The sequence below is a fragment of the Solea solea genome, chromosome 1 (genome assembly GCF_958295425.1).
Source record: "Solea solea chromosome 1, fSolSol10.1, whole genome shotgun sequence".
In the NCBI taxonomy this organism is placed as follows: domain Eukaryota; kingdom Metazoa; phylum Chordata; class Actinopteri; order Pleuronectiformes; family Soleidae; genus Solea; species Solea solea.
The window spans coordinates 43,964,299-43,979,500 of record NC_081134.1 but is presented as its reverse complement, the minus strand read 5'-3'; the positions used below and the strand labels follow the sequence as shown (position 1 = coordinate 43,979,500).

General features: G+C 38.8%; 1 protein-coding gene and 2 non-coding genes across 6 annotated transcripts in view; 2 read left to right on the top strand and 1 right to left on the bottom strand.

Moving 5' to 3' along the window:
• Positions 1 to 15,202, bottom strand: part of LOC131462458 (partitioning defective 3 homolog) — a 325,725-nt gene that overhangs the window by 286,663 nt on the left and 23,860 nt on the right. For 3 of the 4 annotated variants that reach the window (XM_058633698.1, XM_058633714.1, XM_058633708.1), the window contains exon 2: positions 165 to 266. In XM_058633698.1, coding sequence (XP_058489681.1) covers positions 165 to 266 — 102 coding nt within the window. Of the gene's footprint in view, positions 1 to 164; positions 267 to 1,471; positions 1,629 to 2,313; positions 2,614 to 15,202 lie in introns of those variants that run through there. The other variant, XM_058633723.1, reaches the window with a different exon arrangement.
• Positions 6,853 to 6,924, top strand: trnaw-cca (transfer RNA tryptophan (anticodon CCA)). Its single transcript has one exon. It is a non-coding gene; the product is annotated as a tRNA-Trp (tRNA).
• Positions 7,987 to 8,058, top strand: trnaw-cca (transfer RNA tryptophan (anticodon CCA)). The gene has a single exon. It is a non-coding gene; the product is annotated as a tRNA-Trp (tRNA).

The window sequence follows — 15,202 nt, the reverse complement described above, 5'->3', positions numbered from 1 at the left end:
TTATTCCATAAACAGTCAAAATAACTTGTGAACTTTGGCCTCTAAAGTACAACACTGAAAATGAAAAAGTTATGGTCCACCTGCAGAACCGTAACCCTAAATTTTGACTACTGGCTATGAAACGTTCAGTTTTTATATACACACACACACACACTTTGACTCACCCTATCTTTGTCATCCACCACGTCACACAGCATGTCATCCAGGTCCAAAATGCCTCCATCTCCATGTTCTAACCTGTGGACGTGGACCCAGTAGTTAAGGTCCTGAAAAGGGTAAAAGAAAAAGGCAGAGTATTAGCACATTGATGAAATAATCTTTATTTGCACTGATAAGTCCAGCAACCGTGTGTGGGTAAATCCTACATCGCGTTTCATGGCATGCCAGGCAAAAGGAATGAGCCGCTTGTGTCCTTGGGAATCAGCTGATCCAGTCACTATGTGGTTCAGGTAATGATCCAGCCAACTGGTGCACAGAGGCTCTGACATGGCTATGGATTTACAACATCATAACAGTTCTGAAATATTTTAATCCCCTGCTGGATGGTTTGCAAAATGAGCATATGGCTCAAGTCTTTGTTCACGGGGGAGTGAACAGAGGAAACAGATTTGTCCAACTGAGTTTAATCAAGTCCAATTTCTCTCTTTGTTCCACTGGAAAGAAGTACAGCACAGATGTCAAATTTAACCAAACACAAGTAGATGTTTTTGGACTTATTACACTACATATTTGTCGGGAAGTACAGTTTCAGGAGAAAACACTTAGATGTGCAAAGCAGCTTCATGTATTAGGTGAATGTAGGGCATGTTGTAAATCCCCCATAACCAAATAGTCCTGCACATTTGATAGTCACCAATAAATAGTCCCATTCTCTCACCCTTTCCCTTTATCCACATCTGTATAAGACTAAATATAACAGTATGATGGCCAGGTCAGACAGCAGTGTAAAAAGAGTGCCCCTCCTCCTTCAACACATTAAAGTAATACAGTACAACATTTTGACCTTAACAAAAATCCATATAATTATTGTACTGTTGGAGTGATTGTTAATTAGGGTGGGCATCAATCAAAAATGTTCAATACCGATACCTTCATTTCGATACCGATCAATACTTTTTTCGATACCAGTTTTACAATATCATTTCTAAAAAAGAAAATTACATTACACATTATGGTACAAATCCATCCTTAGTTTTTATTTTTCAGTTTTGGCATTTTTACACTCAATGCAGTTTTTTTACATAAAAAAATTGACTACAAATTATTTTCAGTGCAAAAAGAACAATTGCAAACAAGTCATTTTCACAAAGGATCTCACAGAAACTTACAGAGGTAAACTCAATGTCTTATCATCTCCCTATTTACATTAGAACACAAAACATAACAATAATGTGGTTGTATTATTATTACTCAAAAACAATAATCTAGGCTGAGATAACCTAGGCTTATAACAGGTCAACAGCTTACTCACCTCCACCATGGAGCCTCCACTGTAGAAAAGGGCTGCAAACCTTAAACATCAAAGTTGTGACTGTCTTGTGTCTTTGTTTTTCTTCACTCATTTTCCCTTTTTCTGTCAGTGTGAACTGGCCTTGTCCTCCTCCTCCTCACATCAGGTTCAGAGGTCACTGTGAGGACAAGACAAACATAACAGTGACCTGTTTAACAGCCGATGCAATAGATTTTAAAAGGCTAAGCTTTATCAGTTACTGTCTATATTTAGTTAGCGTTTCTATTTAATTAGCTATATAGCCATAACATAAAACTACACACTAATATCTTAAGTTAGCGTTAAAATATAGCACATAAGTTAGCGTTAAGATATAGCACATTAGTTAGCGTTACGATATAGCACATAAATTAGCGTTAAGATATAGCACATAAGTTAGCGTTAAGATATAGCACATAAGTTAGCGTTACGATATAGCACATAAGTGAGCGTTAAGATATAGCACATAAGTGAGCGTTAAGATATAGCACATAAGTTAGCGTTAAGATATAGCACATTAATTAGCGTTAAGATATAGAACATACATTAGCGTTAAGATATAGCACATAAGTTAGCGTTACGATATAGCACATAAGTTAGCGTTAAGATATAGCACATAAGTTAGCGTTAAGATATAGCACATTAATTAGCGTTAATATATAGCACATAAGTTAGCCTTAAGATATAGAACATAAATTAGCGTTAAGATATAGAACATAAATTAGCGTTAAGATATAGCACATAAGTTAGCGTGAAAGATATAGCACATATTACGCTGCAGTAACGTTAACTTAAGTAAACAAACATACAACACGTACACTCACCTGTTGAAATCCCCGACACAGCGCCGCCGTCAGTACTTGCTGTACTCGTCATGGATGAAGCGGAGTCGGGTGGGGATTTTAAATCAAGCCGCTCTGGCTCTGTAACGTCCACAGCAGGTGGATGGCTGCGCTCCGCTCTTCTTACGTTCAAGTACTGAGCAACTCTTGTTGATGCCTTGCGCGTTCGGGTGCTTCGTTAAATTTGTCGTGTTGCCGACCTTAGTGTCGATATCTGTTTTACAAATATTAGTATTACTTTTGTTGAAATGGAGCCACACTTTCGACCTCGGTGGCATTTTTAGCCCCTTCGTCACGAGTCACAACGCACTTAGATGTAGTTAACGCAGATACACGTGAACCCGGTCTGTGGGCGTAACCGCATTGTATTCTTCCTGCACGCCGCAACCACGTGTAACGTTACAGCCAATCACCGGCAGCATTATCAGATCTTGATCACGTGATTAACTCCGTAGGTACCGAAACTTAGGACCGAAAAACAAGGCATGTTTCGGTACCATAAAAGAACCGAAGTTCGTTACCCAGCCCTCCTGTTAATATGATGAATGATCACTATCATTTTTACAGCGCACAGTATATAAACAAGGAGAACACCATGATCAGAGCCAATGAAACCAAAGCAGATACTTTCAGAAGAGGCCAAGAAACGAAAAAAGAAAGTCTGTTTGAGCAAAAAAACAAAACAGGGTTACATTTGTAATAACAATACATACACGCCTCTAATTTGTTATCATTCTCATATGAGCAGGTATCTGTCACAGTCAAATTTAAAAATTAGTCATACACTAAATATTGGTAAAACAGTTGTGACTAACGGCACAAAGTAAGAACATGAACATGCACGCATACTGTATTTACTTAAAGTAAACAAATAAAACAAATAAAAAAAGTTAACAAATACTGGTAGGCTACAACAACATATATTGGTTTAATTATGTACATTCACTGGCTATAGGAGTTATATATTTTTTCTACATTAGGCAGTGCAGCCTGAAGCCAGTGTACGTGTCCCTTGGGTCAGGATATTTATGCCTTATTTGCTAAACACAGCAGCTTGGAATGACCACCTTCACCCAGGTGACCATGCTGTCAGTAAACAAAGTGTCTGTACTGCTGCTGCTTGAATCCAGCCTCAGGGTTGTGATTGTTGTCTCTGCCTCCAAAGAGCTTGTGTTATGATCTTGTGAAAGATTCCAACCACTGTTACACTGCAAGTTATTCACTTTGAATGAACTACAAATTATAATTGAACACAAGCTCATTTGCAAACTATACACTCATAATCTGTGAACAATATCTGTAATATGACTCCATAAAACGATGAAGGATGAATGTTCACGTCAGCACATACAGTATTTGACCCTCTGGTCACTTTTTTCATTATTTTACAACAGCATATACTTGTCGAGCTATACAGTTTTTTTTTAACCCTTAGTCATCCATGCATGAACTGTGACAGGCATTGGACGTAATGGAAACAAAATATGTGGGAAGAAAAAACAACACCATAGCCCTCAGCGATAATGTTATAGTGGTTCACGAATTTCAAATAAATTGTATTTATAGTTACAAGATGAATGTGTGTTAGAGTGTGTTGTGTTGAAAAACCCATTTAAATCTGGGATTAAACCGGTATTTTGACCAGTGAGAAGGGGGTATTACTGTTCTTACTCCGTTTCCCTTTCTCTTCATGTTTTTTTTCCTCCAAAATGAGCTGTCTTCAGGTCTGTGGCTAAATGCCTTCATGCACAGCTCTGTTGTACTGAACTCCATTGTGGTTCACCAGGCAAAATGGTCCAACTAATGAAGGGAATAGCTTTGTGGTATTTTCCTTCCTTCTGAGGTTAGTAAGAGGGAGAAGATGGCAAGTTCATCAGGGGCATTCCCATAAGACAGGGAAACAGAGACGCATGTGTTGTCTCAAAAAGACAAATGTACTGTTCTTAGTTATTTTGAGCAAATGAGAGACTAATATAAGACTTTGAAGTCATGACAGAAAGATACAATGTGTGTCATCTGTAATGTGTTATGTTGATATGTAGTTTGATAGGGAAGCAGTCCAACCTATAAAAAAAAAACAACAACACTGATATCACGACTATACATACTTACAGCCCAAAAGACAGACACTGCATAAATGTACTGTCTCTGAAAGTCATCACAAACTACAAACTGACCTTCCGTGTTACATGGGAGGGGGGGGGAATATTTTAACTTGCCTGTTTGGCATCTTCAGCTAGACTTGTTTCCCAGACGATTACAAGAAACGAATATAATTCCAAGAGAAGAAGCTCAGCCGCAAAGCTTAATCCCAGAAACACACTTGTTATGGAAGGACAGTATTTGATTTGGAAAAAAAAATTCTCTTTAGACTTAGTTAAAATGATGTCTAAGCCTTATATCAATGGTACTTTGCTTCTGCTTCCCGCAAACCAATAGCAATATTCAAGAATTCCCACTTTAAAGTGTATTAGTGGAGAATTCCATAGTGACTGTGAATGGTGTGTGTTTTTGGGATCACATCTGAATACTTTGTTGTAACTACTCAAGTCTTACCTGATACACACACACACACGTTTCCCTGGTATTTGTGAGGGTAAATAAGACCTCCTAGGGAGATGTTGCTGCTGGTCATGTTACAGTATTAGTAGAATCATTCATCTTTGTCTCCAATCCTGCAGACATGTGCTACAGGTGTTTACACTTGAACAATTATGTTGAATGATGCTATCTGATCTGGTTAATTTAAATTGCCGTTTATATAATAATTTCAGTGACAAAAGACTGACACATTTCTGTACTAAAGCTACATATTTTAGCCAGAAACCTGGTTTCATACTTAGATATTCTCAACAGAACACATCCATATGACTGCTCATGCATAATCAAATGCCATACCTGGTATAGCATGGTTTAGAGAGACAGGGTTTTCCATTACTTGATAATGTCTTGCTCTTCATATCCTTTGTTGTCTATAATTAGAGCACAAGCCTGCGCACTATTATTTCATTGACAAAGGGACAAACACCACAGGAACTAAACAGATCTGTCAAGAATGTCATTTGCAGCTTTGATTAACAGTGGGAACTATAGTCTGTCTGGGGTTCGGGGAAAAGTAAAGCATGAGAACATGTACAGTATCTGTCTACAACACAGAAACTCGTCTTGCAAACAGGAAGGTTTACGAAAAGAAACAGTAGAAACGACTCTACACCTGCGAAGGATCAACACTCTAATGTTACATCAGCGTCTCGTGAAGTGTAGGTTCTCATCCTTGTGCTTAAGTATAAGTTTCATTCTCAGGTCAGGGGAAATTTGTCAAGACAGTGGAACAATGTGCAACTCCAGAACAACAGCAACTGAGGCCAACACTTTATTATTGTGTGTATATGTATATACATATATATATATATATACATATATATATATATATATACACACATATATATATATATACATATATATATATATATATATATATATATATATATATACACATATATGTTAAACCAGTTAAAATTTGGTTTTAAAATTTCTAAATCTTATGGACGAAAAAAACAACACACACTAGTAAAAATAATTCTCTAATTTGGAGTCAAATATTTTATAGTATGTGTTGATTTGTATTTGCATAGTATATGAACATTACGTCAATATTGAACCTCTGTTATACTACATTACATGTCATTTAGCAGACAATTTAATCCAAAGCGATTTACAATGGAATTAAGTACAATCAGCCAGGGGTGGGGTCGAACTCGCGACCATTTTGACCATAAGGTCTTCTGCAGACAGGGTACCGGTCTTAATCACTGAGCCACTCCACCTGATACTGATAGTGAAGAAAATGATAGCTCAATACTTAATTATTGCCCAGCCCCGAATTATATCATGAAATTAAATGTAGCCAGTGCATCAAAGGAGCATTTAAAATTAAATTGAATAACTTTGGTGAAGGTAACTGGCAACATAGCCCCTGCATTGTTGACACTTGTAAAGTCTGCAGGTTTAAAGACAAACAGTAAATATAAGCAAATACACAGGGTGTGCCAGTGAGTATTGTCCACTGGTCTTTTGGCTCCTGCCCCAATGACCTGTTTAGCTAAGTAGCATGTGAGCTTTAGTCATTCATTCACACACCGAACGAGTGACATGAGTGAATGAGTGACATGACATACCAGCACCCAGGTCAGATCAGGTATCTGCTTTATCAGATGCAGTGTAGAGAGTGAGAGGAAGAGAGACAGGTAATTGTTATGTGTGTCACACATGCACACTTGTGACATGAGCCCAGACAATGATTGTCTTCACATCATTATCTCTGTCTTTGTATCTGTGTGGGTTGTCAATTTCTGACAAAGGGACCACACAAAGACTGGGGCCCTTAAGGCAAATGGAAGAGGGTGGTAGAAAAAAAAAAAGGATGTGTGTGAGAGAAAAGGCGAACCTGTGCATCTGCAGCCTTAGCTCCTGCAAGTGTTGCTGTGGCAATGACTGTGGCCAAAATGCAGACTGACAGAAGACCTTGTGGCGCAACGGTAGCGCGTCTGACTCCAGATCAGAAGGTTGCGTGTTCAAATCACGTCAGGGTCAAATACTTTTAACCACTGTCAAGTCTCAGTGTGGTTATTCAGTCATTTTCAGTGGAAGCTACTCATATAAACAGACTTAGTAAGTATCACTTGACGAACAGATTAACAAAAGCCTAAACACCTGTCATAGCTGTGGGTTTTAGAAGAAGAAGAGAACTCTCAGATATAATTTGTTATGAGTTAGCCTTGGAGAATGTCAAGTATTTGACATGATTCAAATGAGAGATTCCACAAAGTAAACTATAAGCAGAAACAATTTATAGCACTCGTGAAATGTGTCCTTGTCTCTTATCTCAGAAAAATGCCATCAACAAGCTCTGCTGTGTAAACTAAATAAAAGAAATAAGTATGCAAGGCACCACTAAATTGTGATTTAATCAGTGCAGTTAGAGGACGAAATACAAGTCTATAAAAACTGCAGGTTTTCTGCATACTTTAATACCTGTGCTTCACATTAGTGTGTATTATGAGGGATGATCCAAACATAACTTTGGTGAAGGTAACTGGCAACATAGCCCCTGCATTGTTGACACTTGTAAAGTCTGCAGGTTTAAAGACAAACAGTAAATATAAGCAAATACACAGGGTGTGCCAGTGAGTATTGTCCACTGGTCTTTTGGCTCCTGCCCCAATGACCTGTTTAGCTAAGTAGCATGTGAGCTTTAGTCATTCATTCACACACCGAACGAGTGACATGAGTGAATGAGTGACATGACATACCAGCACCCAGGTCAGATCAGGTATCTGCTTTATCAGATGCAGTGTAGAGAGTGAGAGGAAGAGAGACAGGTAATTGTTATGTGTGTCACACATGCACACTTGTGACATGAGCCCAGACAATGATTGTCTTCACATCATTATCTCTGTCTTTGTATCTGTGTGGGTTGTCAATTTCTGACAAAGGGACCACACAAAGACTGGGGCCCTTAAGGCAAATGGAAGAGGGTGGTAGAAAAAAAAAAAGGATGTGTGTGAGAGAAAAGGCGAACCTGTGCATCTGCAGCCTTAGCTCCTGCAAGTGTTGCTGTGGCAATGACTGTGGCCAAAATGCAGACTGACAGAAGACCTTGTGGCGCAACGGTAGCGCGTCTGACTCCAGATCAGAAGGTTGCGTGTTCAAATCACGTCAGGGTCAAATACTTTTAACCACTGTCAAGTCTCAGTGTGGTTATTCAGTCATTTTCAGTGGAAGCTACTCATATAAACAGACTTAGTAAGTATCACTTGACGAACAGATTAACAAAAGCCTAAACACCTGTCATAGCTGTGGGTTTTAGAAGAAGAAGAGAACTCTCAGATATAATTTGTTATGAGTTAGCCTTGGAGAATGTCAAGTATTTGACATGATTCAAATGAGAGATTCCACAAAGTAAACTATAAGCAGAAACAATTTATAGCACTCGTGAAATGTGTCCTTGTCTCTTATCTCAGAAAAATGCCATCAACAAGCTCTGCTGTGTAAACTAAATAAAAGAAATAAGTATGCAAGGCACCACTAAATTGTGATTTAATCAGTGCAGTTAGAGGACGAAATACAAGTCTATAAAAACTGCAGGTTTTCTGCATACTTTAATACCTGTGCTTCACATTAGTGTGTATTATGAGGGATGATCCAAACGACTCCATACAGAGAGCAGTACATGCAGCAAAAGGCAAGTAGCAGTGCCAATGAATCTGTATTCTGTCTCACATTGTGCAGTGACGGCTGGTGTGTTACAACTCTGTCAAACTCAAGTCTAGGGTCTTCATCGGTGACTAGAACTGGTTCAGAGATCACAACGCTAGCTTTTACAGTGCAAGCACGAGCAGCCTCCAAGATCCAAAAAAGGTGTGTCACGCCAGGAGTGCAAATGATTTTATTCATAGTTCATACCTCACTGCTCCTGAATTTGATTTAGTTCACTTGACTTTTCAAAGACGTATTTCTCACAAAATACCAGGCTTCAGCTCTCCCCTTGACCAATAATGAATAAGAAGTATAGATAATGAATAATGAATAATGAATGAACCGAAATTTATTAAAGTATGTTACTGTGGCTTTTATTTGGTTGTTTTCCTCAAGTAAAAAGGTTGATTCTGAGAGAATAGTGTTAAAATAAGCAGATAAATACCAAAAAGTCATTTAGAGAGGACTGCCAAGACTATCAACTGTTTGAACAAAGAACTTGTATATCACCATTAGCCTACGACCTCTGACCTCTGGGAGTACAGACCACCCCACAACTCACAAATCAGCTCAACACAGAAGTTCAACGTCCCAAACTCCCATTTGTTGAGATTTTATTCCACAGCTGTGATTTGTAGTGTGTGTTTTTTCTACAGTGAGTCATGAACACAAGTCGCAGCTGCCTTACACACACACACACACACGCAAACACACTCACAGACAAACAAATACATTACTACTTAGCTTCTAATCTTCACCAAAGTGTGATTGAAAAGTAAAAGAAAAGGCAAAACAGAAAATATATGACAGCAGCAGGCTTCTGCCTCTGTAAGGTCACGGGAAATGTGGCTTACATTTACTTATTCAACATTACGATCACAGGCATAATATTATCAATCAGCATAATTAAAGGAAGACTGAATGGTACACACACACACACACACATACACCATACTGCATAATGACACAGTTGAAGAATATGCTTTACTCAAAGGCAGATAAAGGCCATCATGCTAATGAACAGCTATTGTTAATGACTGATTAACAAACAGAATGATTATGGATTATATGTATAAGGTCACAATTGTTCGACATCTCCTTGTTAAACATCTACAAATTGAAAGGCCTTTGTCATACATTCAGAATTCCCCTTGAACACAGACACTTAATTCACAAAGACCTAATTACCGTGTGTTAATAAAAGCCACACTGTTTGAACCTGTTTGGTTAATAGAGCTGAACACTGTGTTGGAATCCTGCTCTGACCTTTGATTATGATCTTGATCCCAACACACCTTTGCAAACTAACAAGTGTCCTGGTTGACATTAGACATGTGGGTTGGGGAAACTGTTGCCTGTGGGACATAGCAATTGATTTTCCAGTTTAGCTCTCACGAAATATACTGAATGTCTTCAGGGTAAAACAACACTTTCCTAGTAGAATGTCACAGCTGTGGACTAAGTCTCTCTTTCTATCTCTCTCTCTCTCCCTCTCTCCCTCTGTGTGTGTGTAGGTACCTTACTGATGACCACAATCTGCAGAGTACAACACTAACCAGAAACATGACACCTTCCTAAACACACAAAGCACATGAAGCTCTGAACACGAGTCCTCCCTGCCTGTTACACATTCATATAGGGAGCACATCTGTGGTTCAAGCGCATGATGCTGATACTGTACTGAAGAATAAAAAGCATCATTCAGGATTTTCCCTAAGGGATAAACACAACATTTATATTGAATTCAGTCCCTACCGCACAACATTCATAATCGGAAGTGACTCAGCAGTTAAGTGAACCTAATTATCTTCACTTTACTGAGCGTGTTTTGCTTTGCTTTTGCTTTTTTAAACAACGATGGTGTACAAATTGCATTTTAAGGCATTTGGAGAAAATTTCTATCTAGACCAAACATGAAATACTTGTTATAATATTGTACACGACTGAGAAATTCAGTATGTATTTTTATGTTGCAACATGTACCCTATTTAAGAACAATTTAGAACAATCTTACCTCCACACAATTAAAGAGCTTACATAGCCACACACATATCATTATGTTGAAATACATTTAGACTGAACAGTTGTTATAAAATCCCAGGAGAACTAAAGGTAAACAAATACCACACAATGGGTAAAAACCATGTACAAAGAAAGTCAACGACCTGATTAATGGTTCAGTAAGGTGGATACGCTTGCTTTTCCATCACATATGAAAGGGAAATAAACATGTTTTTGTTTTGGTCAACTCTCCACCCTGTAGCACTATAGGACATGGATGACACTAGTAAGGGATCAAGCTGGTCTGTCAAACACATGATGCTGCCAGTCCTGCAGCATCTTGACCTTGGTATCATTCAAATATCTGCAGAGGCTACTGTCTTTTATCTGGAGTGTTTGGAGAAAAGCACAGTGCTAGGCTGGGAAAATATTATGACCAACCGGCACTATACTTTAAGGGAAAAGCACAGCCATTGTTTACACACATGACACCTGACTGTCCATGTCTTCAGGGACGAGCTGCATTCTTGGATTAACCACCGAGATCCACTTCCCACTGTGTGATCTACTCAAGATAGGGCGGGATTTGTAGTCACTGAACCATGTTTCTCCAGGACTGCGACTCCTCTTGATAAATACAACGTGGAAAGCTGAGCATCTGGTCTGAATTTTTTTTAAAAGCAGGTCGCAGTCTGTGTGTGTGTGTGTGTGTGTGAGAGAGAGTGTGTCCACACAGGCCAGACATGCTGCCTCATGACTCAGCGTGAGCTGGTACTCCTGCGGTGATGAAGGCTTCACTTGCAAATTAAAACAGATATTATCACATGAGGCTCTCATTGAGGGCTTTTCATAATGATACATCATTAAGCCAATTAAAGAGCAAAACTTAAAACAGGACATGCCAGTGATTAAGAGGCATGACAGATGTAGAAAAAACAGGAGAGTGTGATGTTGCATGAAATGAGTTCGTATTTTATTATAAGCGAATTCTTTTAAAAATGATATTAATTGATATTACATTCATTTATAGCCATGATATCAGCCTTGTGAGATGATAGAAACTATTTACCGGCATTGATTAACAAATGGTAACAATGTGGGTGATTGCAGTTATGCTGCTGACTGGCAGCAAAATCAATTAGCAACATTTAAGTGAATCAATGAGAAAAAGCATGTAAGAAGTAGAAAATGAGTTGCAGACAATTGTTTTTAAGCTAAGTAATAGCACATTGGCATGTTTTAGCAACATATTCCACTTGACACAGTAAGAGCTGCAGATAGAAAGAGTCATTATTCTGTTTTAAATGCTACACTGAAGTGCCTGGAACTAACAAGAGACATTTCCCTTATTGATCTTAACCTCTGACCTCCTGTGGACAGATGAAAGCAAAAGCACATTTGCCTTGAGGTCCATTAATGAAGACTTGATCTGTCCGTTTCAGAAACACTTCCACTGACAGAGGGTGAGAGTGTCATGTTACTGAAATGGCATTTTAGTCTCAGTCCCATTCAGGCCATCTGCTCAGTATTTTACTGGGGAGAAGAAATGTCAGATTTGGTACAGATGTGCTGTGTCTGCATCATATGGACATAGACTGACAGGAAGGAACAGGTGACTGACCTTTAAATAATCCACCGTTCATCATCTCTGTGTAATTTCCTCTTTTGCATTCGATAAATGCAAAAGACTGTCTGCCTAAATTCACATATCTGTCAAACAGTTAGTTTGCTTGATGGTTTTAAACTTGGCAGGAAACAGCACTAGTGTGTGACGTGTCGACTTTGACGTTTTTTTGGATATGAAATGCAAAAGATATCGTTAAAAACAGGCACATACTGAACAGGTACTGCACTGCACTAATTAAAAGAGAGGGCAATGAAAAGAGCAGAGAGCACACCAATAAATCATGACAGAACTAAGAGAAAGTACAGTACCACAGAAAATGCATCATATTCTGCCAGTTGCTACTGGAGCACTGTCCAAATTGGCGCTGAAATTCAGTATAGTCTGTGCACGTTAAGGCTTGCTGGTTCAGTTTAACTGTTTGAGCACTGCAAGACTTCTCGTCTGCTTGTAGAGGCAGCAGTCAGCACAATTTCGGCACACTTTTGTTTGTTATTACATAAGCACAGGGGTTATGCTTTCCAGATGGGACCTCTAAATGAGCCAAAAGAAGCACAGAGCACAGTGGGAATCACCACAGACAACAGACAACCCACAGTGGAGATGTCACGACACATGCAGCTCTTTCACAGACTGCAGATGTGAAACACAGGGAGGTCACAGTGTTTTTCTAGAATTTGTTGTATCTGTGCATGTGAAGGAGGGTCCTAGGATCTAACATGGAACAAACATCACTACATGCTACATGTCGTGCACTGTTTATATAACTTTTTTTAACTACAGTGGTACAATATCTAAAGCAATTGGAATAGACTTTACAGACATGACATGCAAAGTTGAGATATCTGTGAGATTGTATAAACACCAAATGTTCAGTAGTGAGTATAAAATATAAGAAGAAAGCTGGATATTGACAGGATAAAAGAAATAAACTTAAACAATGAACAAATCATGACATAATATCAACACAATACATCTACTAAACTCACAATATGGAGCCATGATACCCTAGCCGACTCATTTCAGTCATTCAAATTAATCCATACTGCAAACAACATAACACATTCAGGCACATATGACACGTGACATCTATTTTATTGTCTTCTCACTGACATGTGACTGTTAAGTGGCGATCCCAGGAGTATATTTTTAACTAGACAGATGGCTGGGGGCTGATAATTTGGTGATATCACAGTCCTCTGAGGTTGTAATACGTTTGTCAAATAATCTGAAATGACAACAAATTCCACTTCATTATCTGATTAACAGAGATGTGAAGTTTCAAAACAAACATGTCTAATGGTTTTCAATGCTGATGAAATATGAAGAGACCATCAGACTAAGGCAAACTGATACTGATCACTACATCCTCTCTTTTTATAAGCCTGCAATAAAAACCCAATGTGTGAACAAAGGCATGGATCAGATATCGAGCACTGAACTAAATCTAATTTTCTAAATTCTGAAGAAGAAAAAAACTGGGTAGTAGTGGGTGTAATATGATCTAACGGAACATGTTAAATCTCGAAACTCTAATGTGCACAACTCCTTGTGAGGAGAGTGCTGGTCATGGTTTGTGAAGAAGCAGCAGCATGTGATGTGACCATGAAATCCTCTCACACACACACACACACACACACACGTGTGTGTGTGTGTGTGTGTGTGGAAGAAGAACATATGCAGAGCAGACATCGAGATCTCGAGAGTGTAAAGACCAGCAGAAGGGAGTGGCCACTTATTGGTCTCACATGTTGAGACAGTGCTTCACTCTCCCCACATCTGTACCACAACTGCAGGGCACAGAACTGGCTCTTCCACAGTAAAGAGTTCTCCAACGCCACTTTAAAAACACAGCTGGGACATCATAGGGAGGAAAGGGGAACCTTTACCTTTCTAACACAAGTTGACACACTCTGTGTGTTCAGAATGTGAATATGACGCTGATGCAGAACAGCCAGTATACTCAAAATGTGGTGACCAGCGGGTGTGTTAACCTCCAAAAAAGAGGCCTTGGAAAAATGATCACAGTCCACCCACTGCCCCACTTCTTAAAATACAAATTTAGCACATGTATCATGGTAAGTAATATTTTTGTGCTTCTTGAGCCTTCGATCAAACACACTGTGGGTGTAGTGTTCGGCAACATCACAGATCAGAGGAAAAACTACACCATTAACTTTACCATCATGTTTTTGCTGATCATTTTATGCATTCTCAGCTTAATAACTAATAATAATAACTAACTAATTAATAACTTCAACTACGTAGCTGAAGGGGGTCAAAGGAAAACAACGGTGACAACGTGAGACAACATGACTTAATGTCAGCAAAATATGCAAACACGATAACTGACTATTACTATGAACACCTGCCATTTTAAAGTCCAACACTTTTCCACATACGCAAGAGGCCTTTCAAAATGTTTGACCCTGGTGTTATTTGAACACGCAACCTTCTGATGTGGAGCCAGAAGTGCTCCCATTCCAAACAAGGTCCTAGACAAGGTTACAAACATGCAAACAAAATACAAAACATGCAAAACATTCACACAGTTATGTAGAAACTATTTTTGGGCCTGTATTTACGTGGGTCTAATGTGGTAAAACTACAATGGCACATCTTTCCTTTATTTGTTTTCGGTGTATCCTACCCTAGAAGATGTGAACAAGGAGGCATTGGTGCTGCTTTCACTATTTCCATCAATTTCAAGAGTTTGACCGGCTCTCATTATGGCTGCCACTTTCGATTCTGGGTCACTGCTCTCAGTCTAAAACCGTAAGGAAGAAAAGCCTTGTCAACCACAGCCATGTTCTTAGATCTTAAGGATGACCTGGCAAAAGGCAGTGCTGTGAAAGCATGTACAGTAAAAGCCAAATATGTATCACCAATACATATTATTCAGTCATGTCATGGGAACACAGCCCAAATTGAAGTATTTTCCACACATTAAGTGCACTTTTTTCCAAAAGTTTTACAAATAAAAGGAAG